We start from the raw sequence: 18,373 nt of genomic DNA, 5'->3' as shown, positions 1-18,373 counted from the left end.
TTTATTTATTTATTTATTTATTTATTTATTTATTTATTTGAGAGAGAGTGAGAGTGAGCAAGAGAGAGAGCACGAGCAGGGGGAGCAGCAGAGGGAGAGGGAGAAGCAGACTCCCCACTGAGCAGGGAGCCCGATGTGGGTCTTGATCCCAGGACCCCGAGATCATGACCTGAGCTGAAGGCAGATGCTTAATCGACTGAGCCACCCAGGTGCCCCAATTTTTTACATTCTTTTTAAATTTCAAATGTAGGGAAAAAGGTATCACTGAGCAAGCTGACAGGTGCTCAGAGTGATTTTGCTCTTCCCACAGGGAATTTCATTTTGAGGGTCAAGCATGGCCTTCAGAAAGACACCCACCTCAGCCTTCCAGACACCATGATGGCAATACGGTCACATACGGCCTCGGCTTCAGCCAGGTAATGGGTGGTCAGGAGGACCCCTTTCTCTGTGTTTTTTATGGATGCCTGGATCATCTGCCTGAAATGACCCCCCCAAAAAAATCACTGTTAAAAAAAGGGTAGAAAAAAAGAGAAATGGAAGGAAAATTGTATAGATAAAATATAGTTTATGAATCATATTTAAAAGTCATATTTCTATTTAAAAAACCAGAAATGTGAATACTGATTAGGTGTTTTGATAGTATAAAGAAAAGTGTTTAATATTTTTAGGTATGCTAATGGTTATTTTGGTTAAGTTTTTTGTTTTTTGTTTTTAAAGATTTTATTTATTTGAAAGAGCGTGAGACCGAGTGAGAGAGAGAGAGAGACCATGAGCAAGGAGGAGGGACAGAGGGAGAGGGATAAGCAGGGAGCCTGAGGTGGGTCTCAGTCCCAGGACCCCAGGATCATGACCTGAGCCGAAGGCAGATACTTAACTGACTGAGCTACCCAGGCACCCCATTTTGGTTAAGTTTTTTTAAAAAAAAAATTCTTTTGAAGTAACTGACATATTTATAAATAAAGGACAGGCTGCCTAGTATTTGCTTCAAACTAATAGGAGAGTGGAGAAAAGGAAGTGGGTGGAGGTAAAATGAAACAAGGTGTGATTTATATGGGTAACTGTTGAAATAAGTCATGGGTTTATTCGGTTCCTAAATGGTTCTCTTTACATTTGTATAAAATTTCCACAACAAAGTTCTTTAAAGAAGTAGGGAAACTATAGGACGGTCACAAATATGAAATTAAATTGGATGATTTTATTAATTCAAATGGTACATCCTAGAAAGAAAAGTAAAAACAATTTAAAAATTAAGAAAAACCGAATAAGCAAATTTGACAGATTTGGTAAAGGGGGGAAGAAAAGGAAATGGAGAAAATATGTAAGTTAATAGCCTCTAAAAAAAAAAAACAGTTATATATACCTCAATAATTTAAAAAAAAAAACAAAACTCCAAATTACAAGACCACAAATTCCAACAAAATACTTAGAGGGTTGTTTTGGTTTTTTGGGGGTTTTTTTGGTAACATTAATACCACATGAATATGATACCACATCAGAGAATCTATTTGTGAAATATTTATTTTCCTAATAATATGGACTATTTCCACTAAATTAGAAATGAGTGGATTTGATTTTCCAAGGTCAGTTTTTTTTTTTAATTAAAAAATTTGTTTTAAAGTAAGCTAAACCACCCAACGTGGGGCTAGAACTCAAAACCCTAAAATCGAGAGTTGCATGCTCTACCCACTGAGCCAGCCAGGTGCCCCATTCAAGATTGGTTTAAAAACACAACTTGTACATGAGGTTTATACTCGCGGCTCTGAGGGTTATGATGACACTCACCACATTTGCTGCTGTCCTGCGGGGTCCATGCCTGTCGATGGCTCATCCAGGAGCAGGACAGGCGAATTTCCCAGGATGCTCAGCACAAAACACAACTGAAAAGCGGAGAAGCACCTTATTTCCTGCCACCACGTCAGCGCGCAGAATAACATCACACATCCCACATACCTTTCTGGTGGCTCCTTCCGGTAATTTCTGCACCCGCACATTTAGCTGTTTGTGCAGTTTGAAAGTATCCACCAATCTGATGGAAAACAGGAGGAGAATATCAGCTCAAAAAGGATCTCTGGAAAATGTAATCCCACGGAAGAGTAACAGCATTGGAGGGAAGCTTGGCACTATTATTCTGAAACTCACGATCAAAGAGAGAAAGAGTTTGTTTTGGAACAAGAAAGATTTTTCGTCTCATAAAAAGTTCTAAAGAATAACTAGAATTTTGAATTTGGGTCTGAAATGGATGATTATTCATGATTATTCATTCATTTAACAATGTCAATTATTTTATGCAATTATTTTTAAAGATCCCTCAATCAAGGATGCAGGAAACAGCTCCTGTCCCTCCATCCCTGCTCTACCCTGACACTCTCTGAAAAGGTGCAGACATCATTTCTCCTCTCCATTCTTTATCAGTGAACTCGTCATCAGAGGGTCAGCCTCCCTGCCTCTGGACACAAAGGAATCACATGACCTCTCTTTACCGTGAAATGGCAATGGTGGCGTCCTCTTTCCTCAGCCCTTTGATAGCGGCAAACACCTCCAGATGTTCCCTCACTGTCAGGATGGGCCACAGCACGTTCTCCTGAGGACAGTATCCTGGGAAGTTGACCGTGTTGTCTCCCTGATGACCCCAAACTGAACCACATCCTTTCAGTTCTACCTAAGAAAGTAAACCAGTTTTAGAAACACATGTAGCCTTTTCTCCAATCTCACACTCAAGAAACTGACATACAGCAAATAAATACCTAAATTTTTTGAGCATCAAAGAAATATTATAGGAGTGAAACTTTATGGTAGTTGTCTTTCTCTGACTATTTCACTTAGTATTATACCCTTTATAATCTACATTGTTGTAAGTGATAGAAATATTGAAATCATTATATTGTACACCTAAAAGTAATATAACACTGTATGTTGATTGTACTTCAATAAATTTTTTTAATTAAAAAGATAAATAAATACATAAAAATTAAAAAGCTAAAATAAATATTGTAGAAATTCATACATTTATTATAGAAAACTATTTAAATTACTAAAAGTAGAGTCTTACAAAGATATAACCTCCATTTATCGTGAAAGGTTTATTTTGGGAATGAAAATCATTGTGTCATTTCTTATTACCTCTCCAGCTGTTGGCTTCGTGATCCCAGAAATCATTCTAATAGATGAGCTTTTACCAGCACCGTTGGGTCCTAGCAATCCCAAAATTTCACCTGAAAGAGAATCTCTGATTAGCAATCTGGGAACTGAATTATCATAAACCTATTTCTTCAAAGTTTTTGAGATATGCACACCCCTCAGTACTATTTTGAAATTTTTAACACATACGTAATCCATGTCATCAAACCATGTTCTCGAACTCCTATAATTACATGAAATATTAATGAAAAGCTTATGGATTTCTTGTCAATAAATCTTGTGTTTTCCAGATTACTTTTTCAGTTAAAAATGTGCCAGTTTCTTTTTGGTAGTAGACGGCTGATGTGCTGAGGACATGTTTAAGTGATTCCTAAACTTGGACAATCAGGGACATTTTCTCCATCCCAAATTCCCCCACCTGCATCCAAGCCACCATCATCTTTCATCTAAACTGATATATAAGCCTCTTGTCAGCCAACCAAATTTACGAACAATAGCCAACGTGTTAATTTTTTCAAAACTTCAATGGTAATAAAAAGCTAGCCAAAAACCCTCTGGTGGCATTCCACTAATTTGGTATAAAAATCTAAACCCTTTGCTGTATTTCACAAAGTGGGGACCCAATCTGGCCCTGCTCCCCTCTTGGACTTCCTCCTTTCCACCTGTCGATGCATCCACTGTCCCTTCACGCCTCGATCATTCCAAAGGCTTCTGCCCTGACTCTTCTCTCTGTCTGGGTGTCCTTATCTCTGTGTGCTCACATAGCTGAGCACCTTTCTCATCACCCAGGTCTTGTCTTAAATGTTACTGCTCCAGAAAGGTTTTCCCGAACCCTAAGTGAATGCAGCCCCAAGTCGCTCATGTCCTTTCACACATTTGAACGCTCCACATAGAGCTTGCTTCTGTGACACCTGACACTTTTCTTGATAAGTTATTTTTGGTTTTTGACCCTCTCTTAGGATGTAAAATCCATGAGAACAGGGACTTTCCGATTTCTTTCACGATTATATTCCAGAACCCAAAGCAGTCCCTGGCATGCTCAAGAAATACATGTTGAATGAATGAGAGCATACATGCATGCTTCAGCAAGTGCAATGGTGCCTGTAACAGAGATGGTCAGTGGGTATTTCTGAAATAATGGTGAATAAAATTAAGGGAGTCTTCCAAACCTTTTTTAACACAGAAGGAGATATTCTTTGTTGCTATTTTCTTCTTCCTCTTTGAGAAGCAACTTTTCTTCTGACCTGCATACACTTTGTGCAGACAGCTAGCAATTATGACAGGCTTCTGGAATAGAGGACAGTGTGATTTTCCTCTTAACCTTCACAGACTTTATGTTCCTATGTTCTCATTACTGGAAATTTTCTTACTCTATGTCATAAAACAAAGTATATTTTATTTTCATTTTTTAAATTTTTTAAAAAGATTTATTCATTTATTTTAAGACAGAGAGAGAGGGAGAGAGAGAATCTGGAGAAGACTTTCTCCTGAGTGCAGAGCCCAACATGGGGCTTGATCCCACGACCCCTGAGATCATGATCTGAGCTGAAATCAAGAGTCAGATGCTTAATGGACTGAGCCAGCCAGGAACCCCAAAATGAAGTATATTTTAAACTGACAGTAATCCATATTGCTTGTTTCAAATGTAACCTGCATTTGCTGATATCAACAATATCTCTAAATCTTCTAAATGTATCTTCTAAAGTATAGGGGTGGCTAGGTGGCTCAGTAGATTAAGCGTCTGCCTTTGGCTCAGGTCATGATCCCAGGGTCCTGGGATCGAACCCTGTGTCGGGCTCTCTGCTCAGCGGGGAGTCTGCTTCTCCCTCCCCCTTTGCCCCTCTGCTCGCTCATGTGCACCACTCAATCTCTCTCTCTCTCGAATAAATAAAATCTTTAAAAAAATAAAATAAAACAGTATAGCTTCATGGAAACTGGCTCATTGCCTCCCAGAAGCGTCTAGGCTCATGGGCACATTACGACATCTAAGTCAGACAAAAGAATAACCTTTAAAATCCTAATCCCTATCCAGCATTTTATAACAAATCTCACATGAATTCTCCAACTCATGAAATTTTTGGTTTTGAAATTACAGCTCTACTTACCAAAGCCCGTTTTTCTCTAAAGAACAATAAAACCATGATGTTCTGTGTGCTCCTTTGGCTTCTAGGATACTCCAAAGAAGCGCCTACATATTTAAGAATTATGAAAATACACCAAGCTTCAAACTTTCGAAATGAAAACCAGCATATCGACCTTTATTCTTGATAGTTCTTGAATATGGCTCCATTAACATCCACTTTGTCACCTGCTTTTCTTTTTTTTGAATTTTTAAATGATTTTTGCTCATTTATTTGAGAGAGTGAGCGAGCAAGAGAGAGAGCATGAGCGGGGAGAGGAGCAGAGGGAGAGGGAAAAATAGACTGTCTGCTGAGCAGGGAGCCCGACACAAGGCTCGATCCCGGGACCCTGGGATCATGACCTGAGCTCAAGGCAGACGCTTAACTGACTGAGCCACCCAGGCACCCATGTCGCTTGCTTTTTCTACCTCGTCTGCATGTGAGGTGCTTAGGGCAGTCGCTGCTCTTTGCCTTTCTGCTTTAACATCTTCATCCTCGTCAACAGTTTCTTCAGGGTTAGGTCGAGAGCCTCTACATTGGGGGGAAATTCTGTGGAGAAAATGAAATATAGGACATAGGAGTTTTCATTAGCAAGAATATCCCCCAAATCAGCTTCTCTGTGGTTTTGCCATCCTTTCTTTCCATACACTGGTGATGATAATGGCCCCATGAATACTGCTTCTGCTCTTTCCAAGCATTCCCATCCCCGTTGCCAAGAATCCCCTTCTCACTGTTGTCATTCTTCCAGCCAGAAACTTTGACCCTTGCAAATTTGCTGGCTACTACTGCTGCTTCTTTAAAAATCAGGTCACCTACATTTTCTCTGTTGACCGTGAGCCTATCTTAATCACACCCGGCATTTGCCCTCAGCATCTTTCACTATTCACCCTCCTAGAGCCCCTGCGTAACGTCCATCTTATGAAACACGCTGAACTATGGTAGGTTGCTCAACCCATTCCATCCCATCTCCTCTGTTCAAGGATGTGTGATCATCTTAGATAGGAAAATGGCATATTTGAGTACTCATTCAATTTCTGAGGAACTGAAAACCTCCCTCCACTGGTTAGTGGCAGAACTCAGACTGAGAGTCCTATTTCCAGGCAGTGAGCCAGCAATCGACGGACCATCATGAAAATCAGCACACTGCTTACATTGTAATTATAAAGCCACATTAACAGGCCAGTAGTGCAGCCATTAGGGAGGAACGTTAAAATATGATATTAAGTTCGAAATTAAATTTTATCCCAACCTGAAAACAGGATCCTTTCGCATTATTTTCTTTCCACATTTTGTTTCCATGCATCTTAGGATAAAAACAAATATCAAAGCCTGCAAGTAAGGCTAGGAGCAAAGAAACACAGTTATATACAGGCATAAGTTCACAAATATTACCTAAACATCTGAATTAAATTGGTGGCCTTTGTCTTCAGGTAAAATACATGTGAGCCATTTTTACAAATCAGGGGAGAAGCCCAGCTGTACAATGACAGCCCAGCTCAGTGCCACCTGCCTCCTTTCTTTTCACAATCCACATCCTGTGTGTCAGCAAATTCTATCTGCTCTGCCTTCACAATTACCCAGAACCCAACTACTTCTCACCCCTGCCTGTGCTGCTCTCACCCAGGTCCAGGCCATCATAATTCCTCATTATAATATTGTAACACCTGCTACCTGGTCTCCTTCCTCTTATCCCCTGGCCCCAAACATCTATTCTCAACACAGTCACTAGAGGTACTCTTTTAAAAAGTTAAGTCTGATCATCTTGCTTTGCTTAAAACCCTCATGACTCCTTGGTTACTCAAAGAAAAGCTGAAGTCCTTATAGTGACCCAGGATGCTCTGTGTAGCCCATTCCGTCTACCCTGCACTTTACCCTGTGACTTCCATGACCTTCTCTTGTACCACTCTTCCCTTGGTCACTTGGCCACAACCACACTGGCCTCCTGGTTGACCCTGGAACAAGCCAGCATCACCTGTGCTCCTCCTACTGGAATGCTCTAGCCCAAGCGGTCCCTGTAGCTTGCCTCCTTGCCCCCCTCAGATCTTTACTTCTCAATCAGGCTTTTCCTGACCGCCCATCTGACACAATATACATTATCTATTTAGTTTATTATCTGTCTCCTTCCCCCACAATGTAAATGCCACATGGGCAGGCACCTCTGTCCATATTTGCTCCTATGCCTAGAAAAGTAGGGACACATTGTATTCAGAGACAGTAGCTTTCTTCAGCTATATATATTTTTATTATTCAACTTTGCCCTTTTTATCTTTAATTCAAAAGATTTCAATACATTGCACCTGTATTTCTTACAATCTCTCTCAAATTTGGAGGTGGCAATAAACAGGATAAATAAACATGAAAAACTAATTTTATATTAGACTCTGGACCTAAACAGTCCACTCACACACATAAAAACTAACTTATGATTTGGAATCATGTCTGAATTGTCTTATTCTGAGTCTATTCTGAGACTATATTAAAAGTGCTTTCAAAGTTGGCACACATCGGATAAACCAAACAATTATCATGGTAAATGCTAACTATCAAAAAAAAAAAAAGGTGGAGAGGTAGAAAGGCTTTCTTACTATTAGGCATACTAGAAGATCAACTCCACTTGGGTCATATCTGTGGTCTGGGTATTTTCGTTGGTGCTCATAAGCTCTCTGCAAAAACAAAAAAGAAAAACAGCTAAATGCAAATTCATCAGCTTTATGATTTGCATTTCAATAATATGGAATTCCACATATTGCATATTTCCCTCATTAAGCATGCACTGGTGACAACCAATTCCCTGCAGAGAAGAAAGGGGCCCCCCATTCAACACTATCTCTCCGTGAACAGGGAACTTATGTCTGTTCCTCTTTTCCGATTTTTTTCTTTAATCTTTTGGTTTAAGGTTTGCCTCAAATCTGCTGAAAGCATAACAGAGAGAGGAGCCTGCACTGTGAAAAATAATAGTGGTTGACAATATTTGTCCTAAACGCCCCTCAAGAGCCTTTTCAGGGCCCCTTCCTACCCCAGTGGTGACTCGCCCACCAAAATAATCAGCCCCACCATGTTAGTCTTTCTTCATCAATCAATGTATTCAGAAAGTAACTCATTCCTCTTAAATAACGTATGACAGATTCAGGTTAATGTAGTTCACTTCGTAGGTCTTAGGTTATATAGTAGGAGAGAAATGCCTTAAGCAAAGAATTGAATTTCCAGTTGAGAAATCTAAGTGTTGCTCAATAATGGAAAAATGCTTTTGCAGACAGAAGGCTTTCCCAGGTTCCCAAGAACACAAGCGATTAGGACAGTGTTCTTTACTTTCTTTGAAGTATCATCCAGGATGATGTGGGGCTCTAAATGGTATGCTCCTGGCTGAGCTCTTGGGCTCATCCCATTGTACATTTCTTTCCATTTGAATCACACCTTCTTTAATGCCTCCTGGTCTCTCCAGCTTCAATGCCTTAGCTTCTCTCTACAGAACATACTTACTTTCGGCCCCACTCTCCTGCTAATTAATTCTGACTCGTTCTTCAGGATTCTGTTTAAGCATTGCTTCCCGCCCCGCCCCAGAAGAATTCTCGGAGTCCCTAGATTGTGTCAGCTGTGCTTTATACCCTGCCCTTGGCACTTGGCCCTTCTTCTTTGGATCCTTTAAGCCCTCTTGCACTGACTTGTTTGAGGTCTGTCTTTATCTCCACCAAGCTCTGTGAAAGGATGGATTGTGCTATCTTGTTCATCAGGTGTCCCTGATGACCAGCACAGTGCCTAACACAGAATACTGTTTAATATATATTTTTGAATAAATGGTATTGTATATGATTTTATCCTTGCAATGGATAATGAATACCCATTGAACTAGGAAACATTTTTCAATCTGGCATTAGTTTTGAATAGCATTTGACAACACTTATGTTTTGCATAAAGCATATGGCAAAGCTTTCTAAACAGGTTTATTGAGGTTAATTTTTCATGCCGTAAAATTCACTCATTTTACGTATACAATTCAAGGATTTTAAGTAAATTTACAGAGTTGGGAGAACATCACCACAATTCAACTGAATAACATTTCCATCACCCCAAAGAGATACCTCATATGCATTTGTGGTCAATCCCCATTTCCACTCCAACCCCAGGAAACCACGAGCCTGCATTCTATCTTTATAGATTTTGGGCAAAGCACTTTAATAGGCTGAGTATTCAAAATTAAGGACACTGTTGGTAATATTTCTTACCTGTGCCAAAAAAGCTAGAAATCCACCCATGGTAGCTGAGGGAACTAAAACCATGCTAGAAATCAAGGTAGGCAAGTTGAAGTGAATCAGCATAATGTCAAACATGATGATTGAGGTCTACAAGGCAAGTTAAAATATATTGCATGTCAGACATATCCATTGATATTAGGGGAAATATTTAAGATGTAAGTGTTCTCATCGTATGTATCAGAATTTTCCCACATACAGATTCACCACTTTCAGAGGGAGAAGGGAAGTGCGGGGTTTTTGTTAATGAGAATAAATATGACCTTTAGCTACTTGACAGAAAAATTTTTGATAAAAACCTGGAGATTAAGGTGAATGCTAAAGTGACCAGGTAGACTTTCTGACAGTACATTAAGTGTAATCTAAGACAATAGGATAAAGAGAGAAAATACCTTTTAATGCTAAGGTAACAATATTGTGAATGTATAAAAACCTATTAAAAATGTATAGGATGGAAAGCTGGACAGGTGGTTATTTTAAAAAGTCCATACTGCCTCCCACCTAGACTAAAGCTTTCTAAATGTCATCCCTGCTCCATTTCTTCCCCATTCCAAACAAATAATTTTATTGATACTGTGGATTTTGACTGCAATGGACTTACTTTCTTGTAAGATACTGGTAAATGTGGGATGGGGGGATAAAAATAATTTTTCATTGTTCTGTTTTAAGGATCAGTTTATCAGTCAACAAGTGTGTGTTGAACACTGTATTGAACCTTTGCTGGATCTTATTAATGTATGAATTATAATAAAAACACTAAGAATTGTAACTACTAGATTCACTGAATATTACCCCAACACCAGGCATTAAGAATTTAGCATGCATTGTTTGCTTTAATCCCCACAACAACTCCATAATGTGGTCATTCTTACTAGTCCTTCCTTACATATGGGAAATCTAGGGTTCAGAGAAACAAATATCCTCAAGGCCACACAGGTAGTGAGTGACAAAGTGGGAATTCAAAACCCTATGTGTGTGTGATTCCTAGGTCTTTAGATCAGAAGACTATACTGTTTTGTGGGATTGTTATATAGGGGAATGCTGTGTGACTACTAAGTGAACGTACAGTTTGGGGGGGAGTGTGTAATCTACATATAAAAAACAATTGGCAATAAAACCAAATAACTTGTAATCAAGTGTTCAGTAAGCGTACAATAAGCATTTTAGGTGGTGAATCCAAAAAACTTTTCTTATTTTGCAACTACCACGATCTCTCTGCAAAGGTATCGCGTGATTATCCACGTTTACTTGTTTCTCTCCTCTTGGTTTCCATGACTTCGCACGTGTCTAATTTTTCTCCCAGCTCCTTATTTTTGATAACTAGAAGTCCGTTAGTCCACTTAGCTAACTACTTTTATTCTACCAAGCCTCCAAGTTTCTTTTGTGAGTTGTTTTTTTCCTCCTTTCTCATTCACTGGAACAAGAGAGGATTGCAAACTGCACCAAAGGAAACGTGCTATGGCTCAGCGCGCTAAGATGCAGTACCATACCTCCACCATAGGCTGAAAGGTACTTCCTTATTAGACTAGGGCCTAAAATACCCATGAGGGACCACACCCTGCGGGCTAGGAGAGTCCACTGGACTCTAGAAAGAAATTAACAGCTGAGGGTGGCTTCACTCAATGATGAGGGGACCTTGCTATACTTTCCTTCCAAATTTACCCAAGATCACAAAAGGACAACTACACTTACCATCATCTGATACATTTTTATATATATGATCTGTGAATCCTAAGACTAGCATAGTTTAAATTGATACTAACTGCATGATGAAAGATCGATTATCACAGAACGTATCCTCAACACATATTTTAAATGAAACTACAAGTTCTTTATATCAGGCATAAAATTATTGTTTTGATATGTTTTTATGCCTGATATTATTTATATCAGGCATAAAAAAACTGTTTGAGGTCTCCGTGGAGATGTACAATTTAGCCCACTAAACTCAAGGTGTTGATCAACATAAACTTTAAAATAGTATTGTCAACTATCCTACTACCTCATAGTTTTTGACATCAGGAATGACATAAGTTCTGAGACTTCAATTTTATTCTTAGATCGTCACTGATTTTTATGTGGCCTTAAACAAATTACTCAATTTTCCCCCCTCTATAAAATGAGGTGAATTATACCAAATGATGTTAATTTTTTTTTCAAATCTGACAATCCAATATTCCCTAAGTATGTAGCTTTTCAGTGGTATAAAAATGCAATAGACAAGGACACTGAAATAGATATATATGTAAAAGAAAAAGGGAGAATAATTAGAAATTGTAAGCATGTTATATACTGTAACATTTCTCAAGGCAAAGGTGATTATATTTAATGTTACACTGAAAGTTACTCTATCTCTCTGTTTATATGTTTGTATATGTACTTACAATATAGAAGCAAAATGACCAAAGGCCACTATTTTTTTTCCACTTGCGAAAAATAAATGATATCACATATGTCAAGAAGACAAGTGAAGCTGCGTAACCAAGCCCAAATACAATCTGAAAGTAATACAAATAATATCAAAGTCAAACACTGAAGTATTAGTGGAAAGGAAAATTAAATTACAAACATTTTTAAATATCTTATTTCAGGGGTGCCTGGGTGGCTTAGTTTAGTGTCTGACTTCAGCTCAGGTCATGATCTCAGGGTCCTGGGATCGAGACCTGCATTGGGCTCCCTGCTCAGCGGGTAGTCTGCTTCTCCCTTTCCCTCTGCCCCTCCCCCTGTTCGTGCTCTCTTTCTCTCTCTCTCAAACTATAAATAAAGTCTTAAAAAAAGAAATCTTATTGTACATGCACTTTGAACTTTTTTTGTTTTAGTTTATGACAACATAAAAATGAAAATGTCTTACTTATAGAAAATATAAAATGTTATAATTTATCATGAATTACTTTATAAGACATTGTCTACATAATGTGTTACTTACCAAACCAAACACAATTCGACTTGTGATGTTAATCTCCGTTATGTTTGCTATGTAAAAAATTAAATACATTGAAAGGAGAAGAAAAATGAAGAAGCTAATATCCACCAGGGCCTGCCCACACCAGTAAGCAGAAGGGAAGAGGCCTGAAATCCATAGCTGGGATTTAGTTCTCTTCTGATGAGAAAACACAGGATATACATAGACTCAGTTGAATTCCAAATCCAAAACAAACACGCTGGGAGAGATTTTAAGATGAATATAATCAAATCATTTAAAATCTTCTAATAATTTAATTATGTATATACTATCTGGAATCCGAGGTCAAAGAGCCAATTCCATAATGATGGCCATTGTGAAAATGAATATTATTTTATTTTATAGCTCTGATTCCCAGCACCACTTTAACTCATGCATAATGAATAGAAAAGGAGATCTTATAATAATCAAGGCATAAGATTCCTTCAAAAGAGATATTATCCTGTGATCTGAAGGACAATAAATTATCCATTATCCAAATATGTTATGGGGGTTACTGGCTCAGAATAGTGAAGGGTGACTTACCTAAATCTGATTTAACTCTTTTGCCTTGGATAACAGACATGACCAAATACAGATATAACCGAAAATGTTATTTGCCACAGTAGAAAGGGGATTTAAGTCTTACATCTGGTCCTGAATTTAAATATCAATGATTTCTTCCTTTTCGCTGGGAAATAATGTCGTCAAAAGTGGTAGAATAGCCCCCTTTACAAGTTTAGATTAATTTGAGTCCCTGTAAAATTATTGCATGTTTCCTGCAATTTTGAAGTAAAAAATATTTTGTATTTTTAGAAGTAAAGGTTCTTGGTAGAAATAAGCTTCACTACACTATATAAATTAAACATATGCTTATATGTTTTTCTCACAGGGAAACATTTTGAATACATAGCATTTAAATCACAATTACTGGAGTCCCTGAAGTTTCTCTTTTTGTCCCCTTCTCTTACTTTGTAATCGCTGATACTGCCCATGGAGATGTAAGGCGAAAAGCTGCACACAATCCAAAATAAGAACATGGAAGCTTCCGGCAGCCCCATCCAGAAGAACACATAATTCTGCAAGTATAAAAGGTACTTTAAACTTGTGAATATTTAAAAAAATGAAACAAACACTAATGTGGTGTATCCCATTGATTTGAGGATGTCGAGCCACCCTTGCGGCCCAGGAATAAATCCCACATGATGGTGGTGAATAATCCTTCTAATGCACTGTTGGATACCATTAGCTATGTTGGTGAGAATTTCTGCGTCCATGTTCATCAGGGATATTGATCTGGAATTTTCCTTTTTGGTGGGGTCTTTGTCTAGTTTTGGAATCAAGATAATGCTGGCCTCACAGAAAGAATTTGGAAGTTTTCCTTCCATTTTTATCTTTTGAAACAGTTTCAGAAAACTAGGTATTAATTCTTCTTATAACAGACCCATGAAAAAATGTTCAACATCACTTGGCATCAGGGAAATACAGATCAAAACCACAATGAGATACCACCTCACACCAGTCAGCATGGCTAAAATTAACAACTCAGGAAACAACAGATGTTGGCAAGGATGCAGAGAAAGGGGAACCCTTTTACACCATTGGTGGGAATGCAAACTGGTGCAGCCACCCCAGAAAACAGTATGGAGGCTCCTCAAAAAGTTAAAAATAGAGCTACCCTATGACCCAGCAATTGCACTACTAGGTATTTATCCAAAGGATACAAACGTAGTGATCTGAAGGGGCACCTGCACCCCAACGTTTATAGCAGCCATGTCCACAATAGCAAAACTATGGAAAGAGCCCAGATGTCCATCAACAGATGAATGGATAAAGAAGATGTGGTATAGACATTAAACAACGGAATATTACTCAGCCATCAAAAAGAAAGAAATCTTGCCATTTGCAATGACATGGATGAAATTAGAGGGTATTATGTTAAGCAAAATAAGTCAGTCAGAGAAAGACAACTACCATATGACTTCACTCATACATGGAATCTAAGAAACAAAACAGATGAATATAGGGAAAGGGAAGGAAAAATAAAATAAGATGAAAACAGAGAGGGAGGCAAACAGTAAGAGACTCTTAACTAAAGGAAACAAACTGAGGGTTGCTAGAGGGGAAGCGGGTGGGGGACGAGGGGTAATTAGGTGTTGGACATTAAGGAGGGCACTTGATATAGTGAGCACTGGGTGTTATATGCCACTGATGAATTATTAAATTCTACCTCTGAAACTAATAAAAAATTAAAATTAAAAAATGAAACAATCACTATCATAAAAATGTGCTTTTTGAAGTATTGAAAAATAAAAATAAAAGTGTACGCCTAATCCAGCAACATCTATGCATGAATGTAGGAAGGGAAATGATTTCTGATCATTTAACATGAGGCTTCAACTCCTGGGAAAAAAAAAGAGAAGTAAAATAAAAGAAGTGAAAAAAAAACTCAGGACCCACTTCAGGGTGTATATCGAAAAGAATTGAAAGCAGAGTCTCAAAGAGATACCTTCCCACACGTGTTTATGGCAGCACTATTCGTAATAGCCAAGAGGAGGAAGCAAACCAAATGTTCATAAATAGATAAAGGGGTAAACAAAGCATGGTATCTACACACAGTGGAATATTATCCAGCCCCTAAAAGGAAGGAAATCCTGTCACATGTTACAACATAGATGAATTTCAAGGACATTATTCTCAGGGAAATAAGCCAGTCACCAAAAACTACACGATTGTCCTTATCTGAGGTATCAAAAGTAGTTAAATTAATAGAAACAGAAACTAGGATGACGACTGCCAGGGACTGGGGGAAGGGGACAATGGGGCATTCTTGTGTAATGGGTATGAGGTTTTAGTTCTGCGAGATGAAAAAGTTTTAGAGACCTGTTTCACCATAGTATGAATATGCTTGACACTACTGAACTGTGCACTTAAAAATGGTTAAGATGGTGAATTTTACGTTATGTGTTTCTGCCACAATACAAAAAATAATAATTTGGGAATTATGATCCTAGAGAAACAGATCCTTCAGGCCTGAGTAGCACGTCTTTCTCAGCTAACCTAGTGATGGATACGTGAAGCCATCAGTAGCTGGTCAGATGTGTTCTGAAGCAACAGAGTTAAAAAGAAAACTTGATGCCACCAAGCCTGTGGGCGAGGAGATGACCTTTGAATCACCATCCCCAGATCAGTGGCTGCCTGAGGCTGGGCCCATGAGTGGGTACAGGACTGTCTCTTGGATATAATCACAGCTCAGCAGTGCGGTAGCCTGTCTCAAAACAATTCCACAGTTCTCAAGCTTTACTTAAAGCTTTAGAGGCTACAATGATCCATTTGAATATTTTGCCAGGTACAAAAATCCATTACCGTCTTCATAAAAATGGTTGAGGGAAGAAAGGCATGTGCCACTGGGGATGCCTAAGAGAGTAACCAGGATCAAACTTTATTTGATCCTGAATTAACAAGTAATGAAGTGAGGAAACTAAAGGACCAAGAGGGGATAACATCTATGTCTTTCTACTGCCAGTTGGTTCTACTTTCTGGAGAGGTCCCTTCAGACCCCCCTACCCTTGCACTGTCCCAGCTCTCACGGTCAGTGGTAGCTTCAACTCATAGGTGCATGGCTCCATCGCTGACCACTCAAGTATAATCTGTCCATCTGCTTTAGCACATACCCCCAGCACCTTGAAGCAGTGAAGCCAAAACCAAATTCAACCCCCTTTTCACCAAATGGGCTTCCCTTCCTGATGGCTCCATTTCTAATCCTATGTATTGCTCTTCCATTCTCCTGGTTTGGAACAGTATGAGTCAGCTTTAAGAGATCCCTCTTGAGTATCAGGGTCTAACCAGAAAACCATTACTATCTTCAGGACTTCAAATAGAGAGAAAGTACTCATGCAAGGGTTACATGTGTGGGAAGTTCAGAGAAGCCAACGAGAATGAAGCAAGAAGACACTGTCTCTTCTGGGCTGGGCTGGGGGCAAAGGGAGGAAGCAATGTGACTGGAGCCCAGGCTGCAGAGTCCTGCTCCCACTACTGCTTCCTGTCATCGAAATCCAGGCTGTAGCCAGCTGACAAAAACCCTGAAGTTGCAGCCCGTGTACATCCGAAACCCCTGCAATGCACACAACTACGGACAGGTGAAGGAATTCATCAGAGAGCATACAGCCCGAGAACTGGCAAATTCTCCTTCATATCAACCTACTACTCATTTAGTCAGTGATGGTCCACAAACAAATTAGATTAGATTTACAAGATTCTAAAGCTGTTTTACAAGTGTTCTTGATTTCCAATTCAATGTACACACACACACACACCCTCTCCAATACACTTCTGCAATCAAGTCTGTATCTTTGCAGAAGATTCTCTAGAAGACTATGACATGATATTGAAAAGTATTCCCCCATCATCATTCTCTGATAATACCAAGGGAAAAAAAATGTATTTTGTTAGATGTAATGTTTAAAATGTTAGGACAAAAAAAATTTTCAGGATTAACAATCAATGATGAATATTTAAAAGCGAAAGAAAACATCAGTTGCTTGCCAAATTCTTCATTGTTTAGAATGAGTAAATCCAATACTTACAAAAGGATATGGGCTTCTCTCAATTCGAATATTTTGAGTACCATTAAACATTCGAAGTAGCCCATTGCTAATAATATTCACAAGAATAGGAAAACAGTGCAGTCTCAAGGTATTGCATGCAACTGAAAATCTGTAATCCTTTGAATAAAACAAAAATAAAATGATGTTAATTCTAAGTCATTAAAGAACCAAAAAAAAAAAGGTTTATATTAAAATCCCCGAGTTCCACACTCTGTAGTATCATCCTCAAGGTAACTGACCTTTCTGAGCCTCAGCTTCCTCATTTGTGAAAGGGGATAATAAGTTGGTTGTTTAGTCAGTAATATGAATTTTTCTTAGTATTACTAATTTTAGATCATTTTTGTCCTCATTTTGCTGATGAGGAAATTTCAAATAACTGAATATAAAAATAACCCTGACAAGGAGACACTGTCAGTTCATAGTGAGCAAGCACAGGATCTCTGATTTCCTGGATAGGAGATAAGCATAGGGTGCATAAAGTATTCATGGTTACACTGCCAATGAACCATTTTTATGCTTTCTAAGACAATGTTTATATCCTCCAGGTTTATGAAAATGTTCATACATTTATCAAGAGGCTCAATAGTGTTTAAACATTCTATTGGTTCATGTAATAAATATGTTAGATAAGTAACAAAGCAATGGCCAACCAATGCAGTTTCCTACAGTTGGCACAAAGAGTTACTTTTTTAAAAAAAAATTGAAGTAGAGTTGACGCAAAATGCTACATTAGTTTCAGATATGAAACAGAGTAAGATTGCATTTTTTATGATGTACTTAGTTTAGATGAAACTGAATTCAATGATATATCTTACAAGGCTTTTGTTTTGGTTTTTATTTTCCTTGTAGCAAGAAATAATGAGGTAGGTTCATTTCATGTGGCTCCCTGCTTTTCATTGTTTTTTAAGTAAGACTCAGAGTTTTACTTAACAATTAGGATGTATTTTCAACAGTCTTGTACCTGGAACAGTCTCCATCCCTTGGACTCTTTTACCCAAATTGAAACATGTTAACAGTAGACTGAGAAGACTTTTCTCTCAGAGATTTCATGGGGCCTTTATACTATTTAATGTATATTCTCAATACAGTTGATCCTTGAACAACACAGTTTTGAACTACACTTTTCACTTATATGTGAATTTTTTTCAGTACAGTAATGTAAATGTATTTTCTCTTCCTAATGGTTTTAATAACATTGTCTCTTCTCTAGCTTACCTTATTGCAAGAATACAGTATGCAATACAGATAACACACAAAATATGCATTAATTGACTGTTAATGTTATTGGTAAGGCTTTCAGCCAACAGTAAGTTGAGT

General features: G+C 38.3%; 1 protein-coding gene across 3 annotated transcripts in view; it reads right to left on the bottom strand.

Moving 5' to 3' along the window:
* The window catches only part of ABCA6 (ATP binding cassette subfamily A member 6), a 59,113-nt gene that overhangs the window by 5,769 nt on the left and 34,971 nt on the right, over positions 1-18,373 (bottom strand). For all 3 annotated transcript variants that reach the window (XM_040640322.1, XM_040640323.1, XM_008693686.2), the window contains 14 exons: positions 17,036-17,173; positions 13,421-13,528; positions 12,435-12,608; positions 11,893-12,006; positions 9,482-9,598; positions 7,844-7,921; positions 6,508-6,599; positions 5,687-5,807; positions 4,308-4,425; positions 3,121-3,212; positions 2,481-2,659; positions 1,951-2,026; positions 1,783-1,877; positions 358-477 (listed from right to left, as the gene is read on the bottom strand). In XM_040640322.1, the coding sequence (XP_040496256.1) occupies positions 358-477; positions 1,783-1,877; positions 1,951-2,026; positions 2,481-2,659; positions 3,121-3,212; positions 4,308-4,425; positions 5,687-5,807; positions 6,508-6,599; positions 7,844-7,921; positions 9,482-9,598; positions 11,893-12,006; positions 12,435-12,608; positions 13,421-13,528; positions 17,036-17,173 (1,622 nt within the window). The remainder of the gene's footprint in view (positions 1-357; positions 478-1,782; positions 1,878-1,950; positions 2,027-2,480; positions 2,660-3,120; positions 3,213-4,307; positions 4,426-5,686; positions 5,808-6,507; positions 6,600-7,843; positions 7,922-9,481; positions 9,599-11,892; positions 12,007-12,434; positions 12,609-13,420; positions 13,529-17,035; positions 17,174-18,373) is intronic.

Source organism: Ursus maritimus, unplaced genomic scaffold, assembly GCF_017311325.1.
Source record: "Ursus maritimus isolate PB19 unplaced genomic scaffold, ASM1731132v1 scaffold_24, whole genome shotgun sequence".
NCBI lineage: Eukaryota > Metazoa > Chordata > Mammalia > Carnivora > Ursidae > Ursus > Ursus maritimus.
The sequence above is the reverse complement of the archived record's forward strand: the minus strand, read 5'-3'. Positions and strand labels throughout refer to the sequence as shown.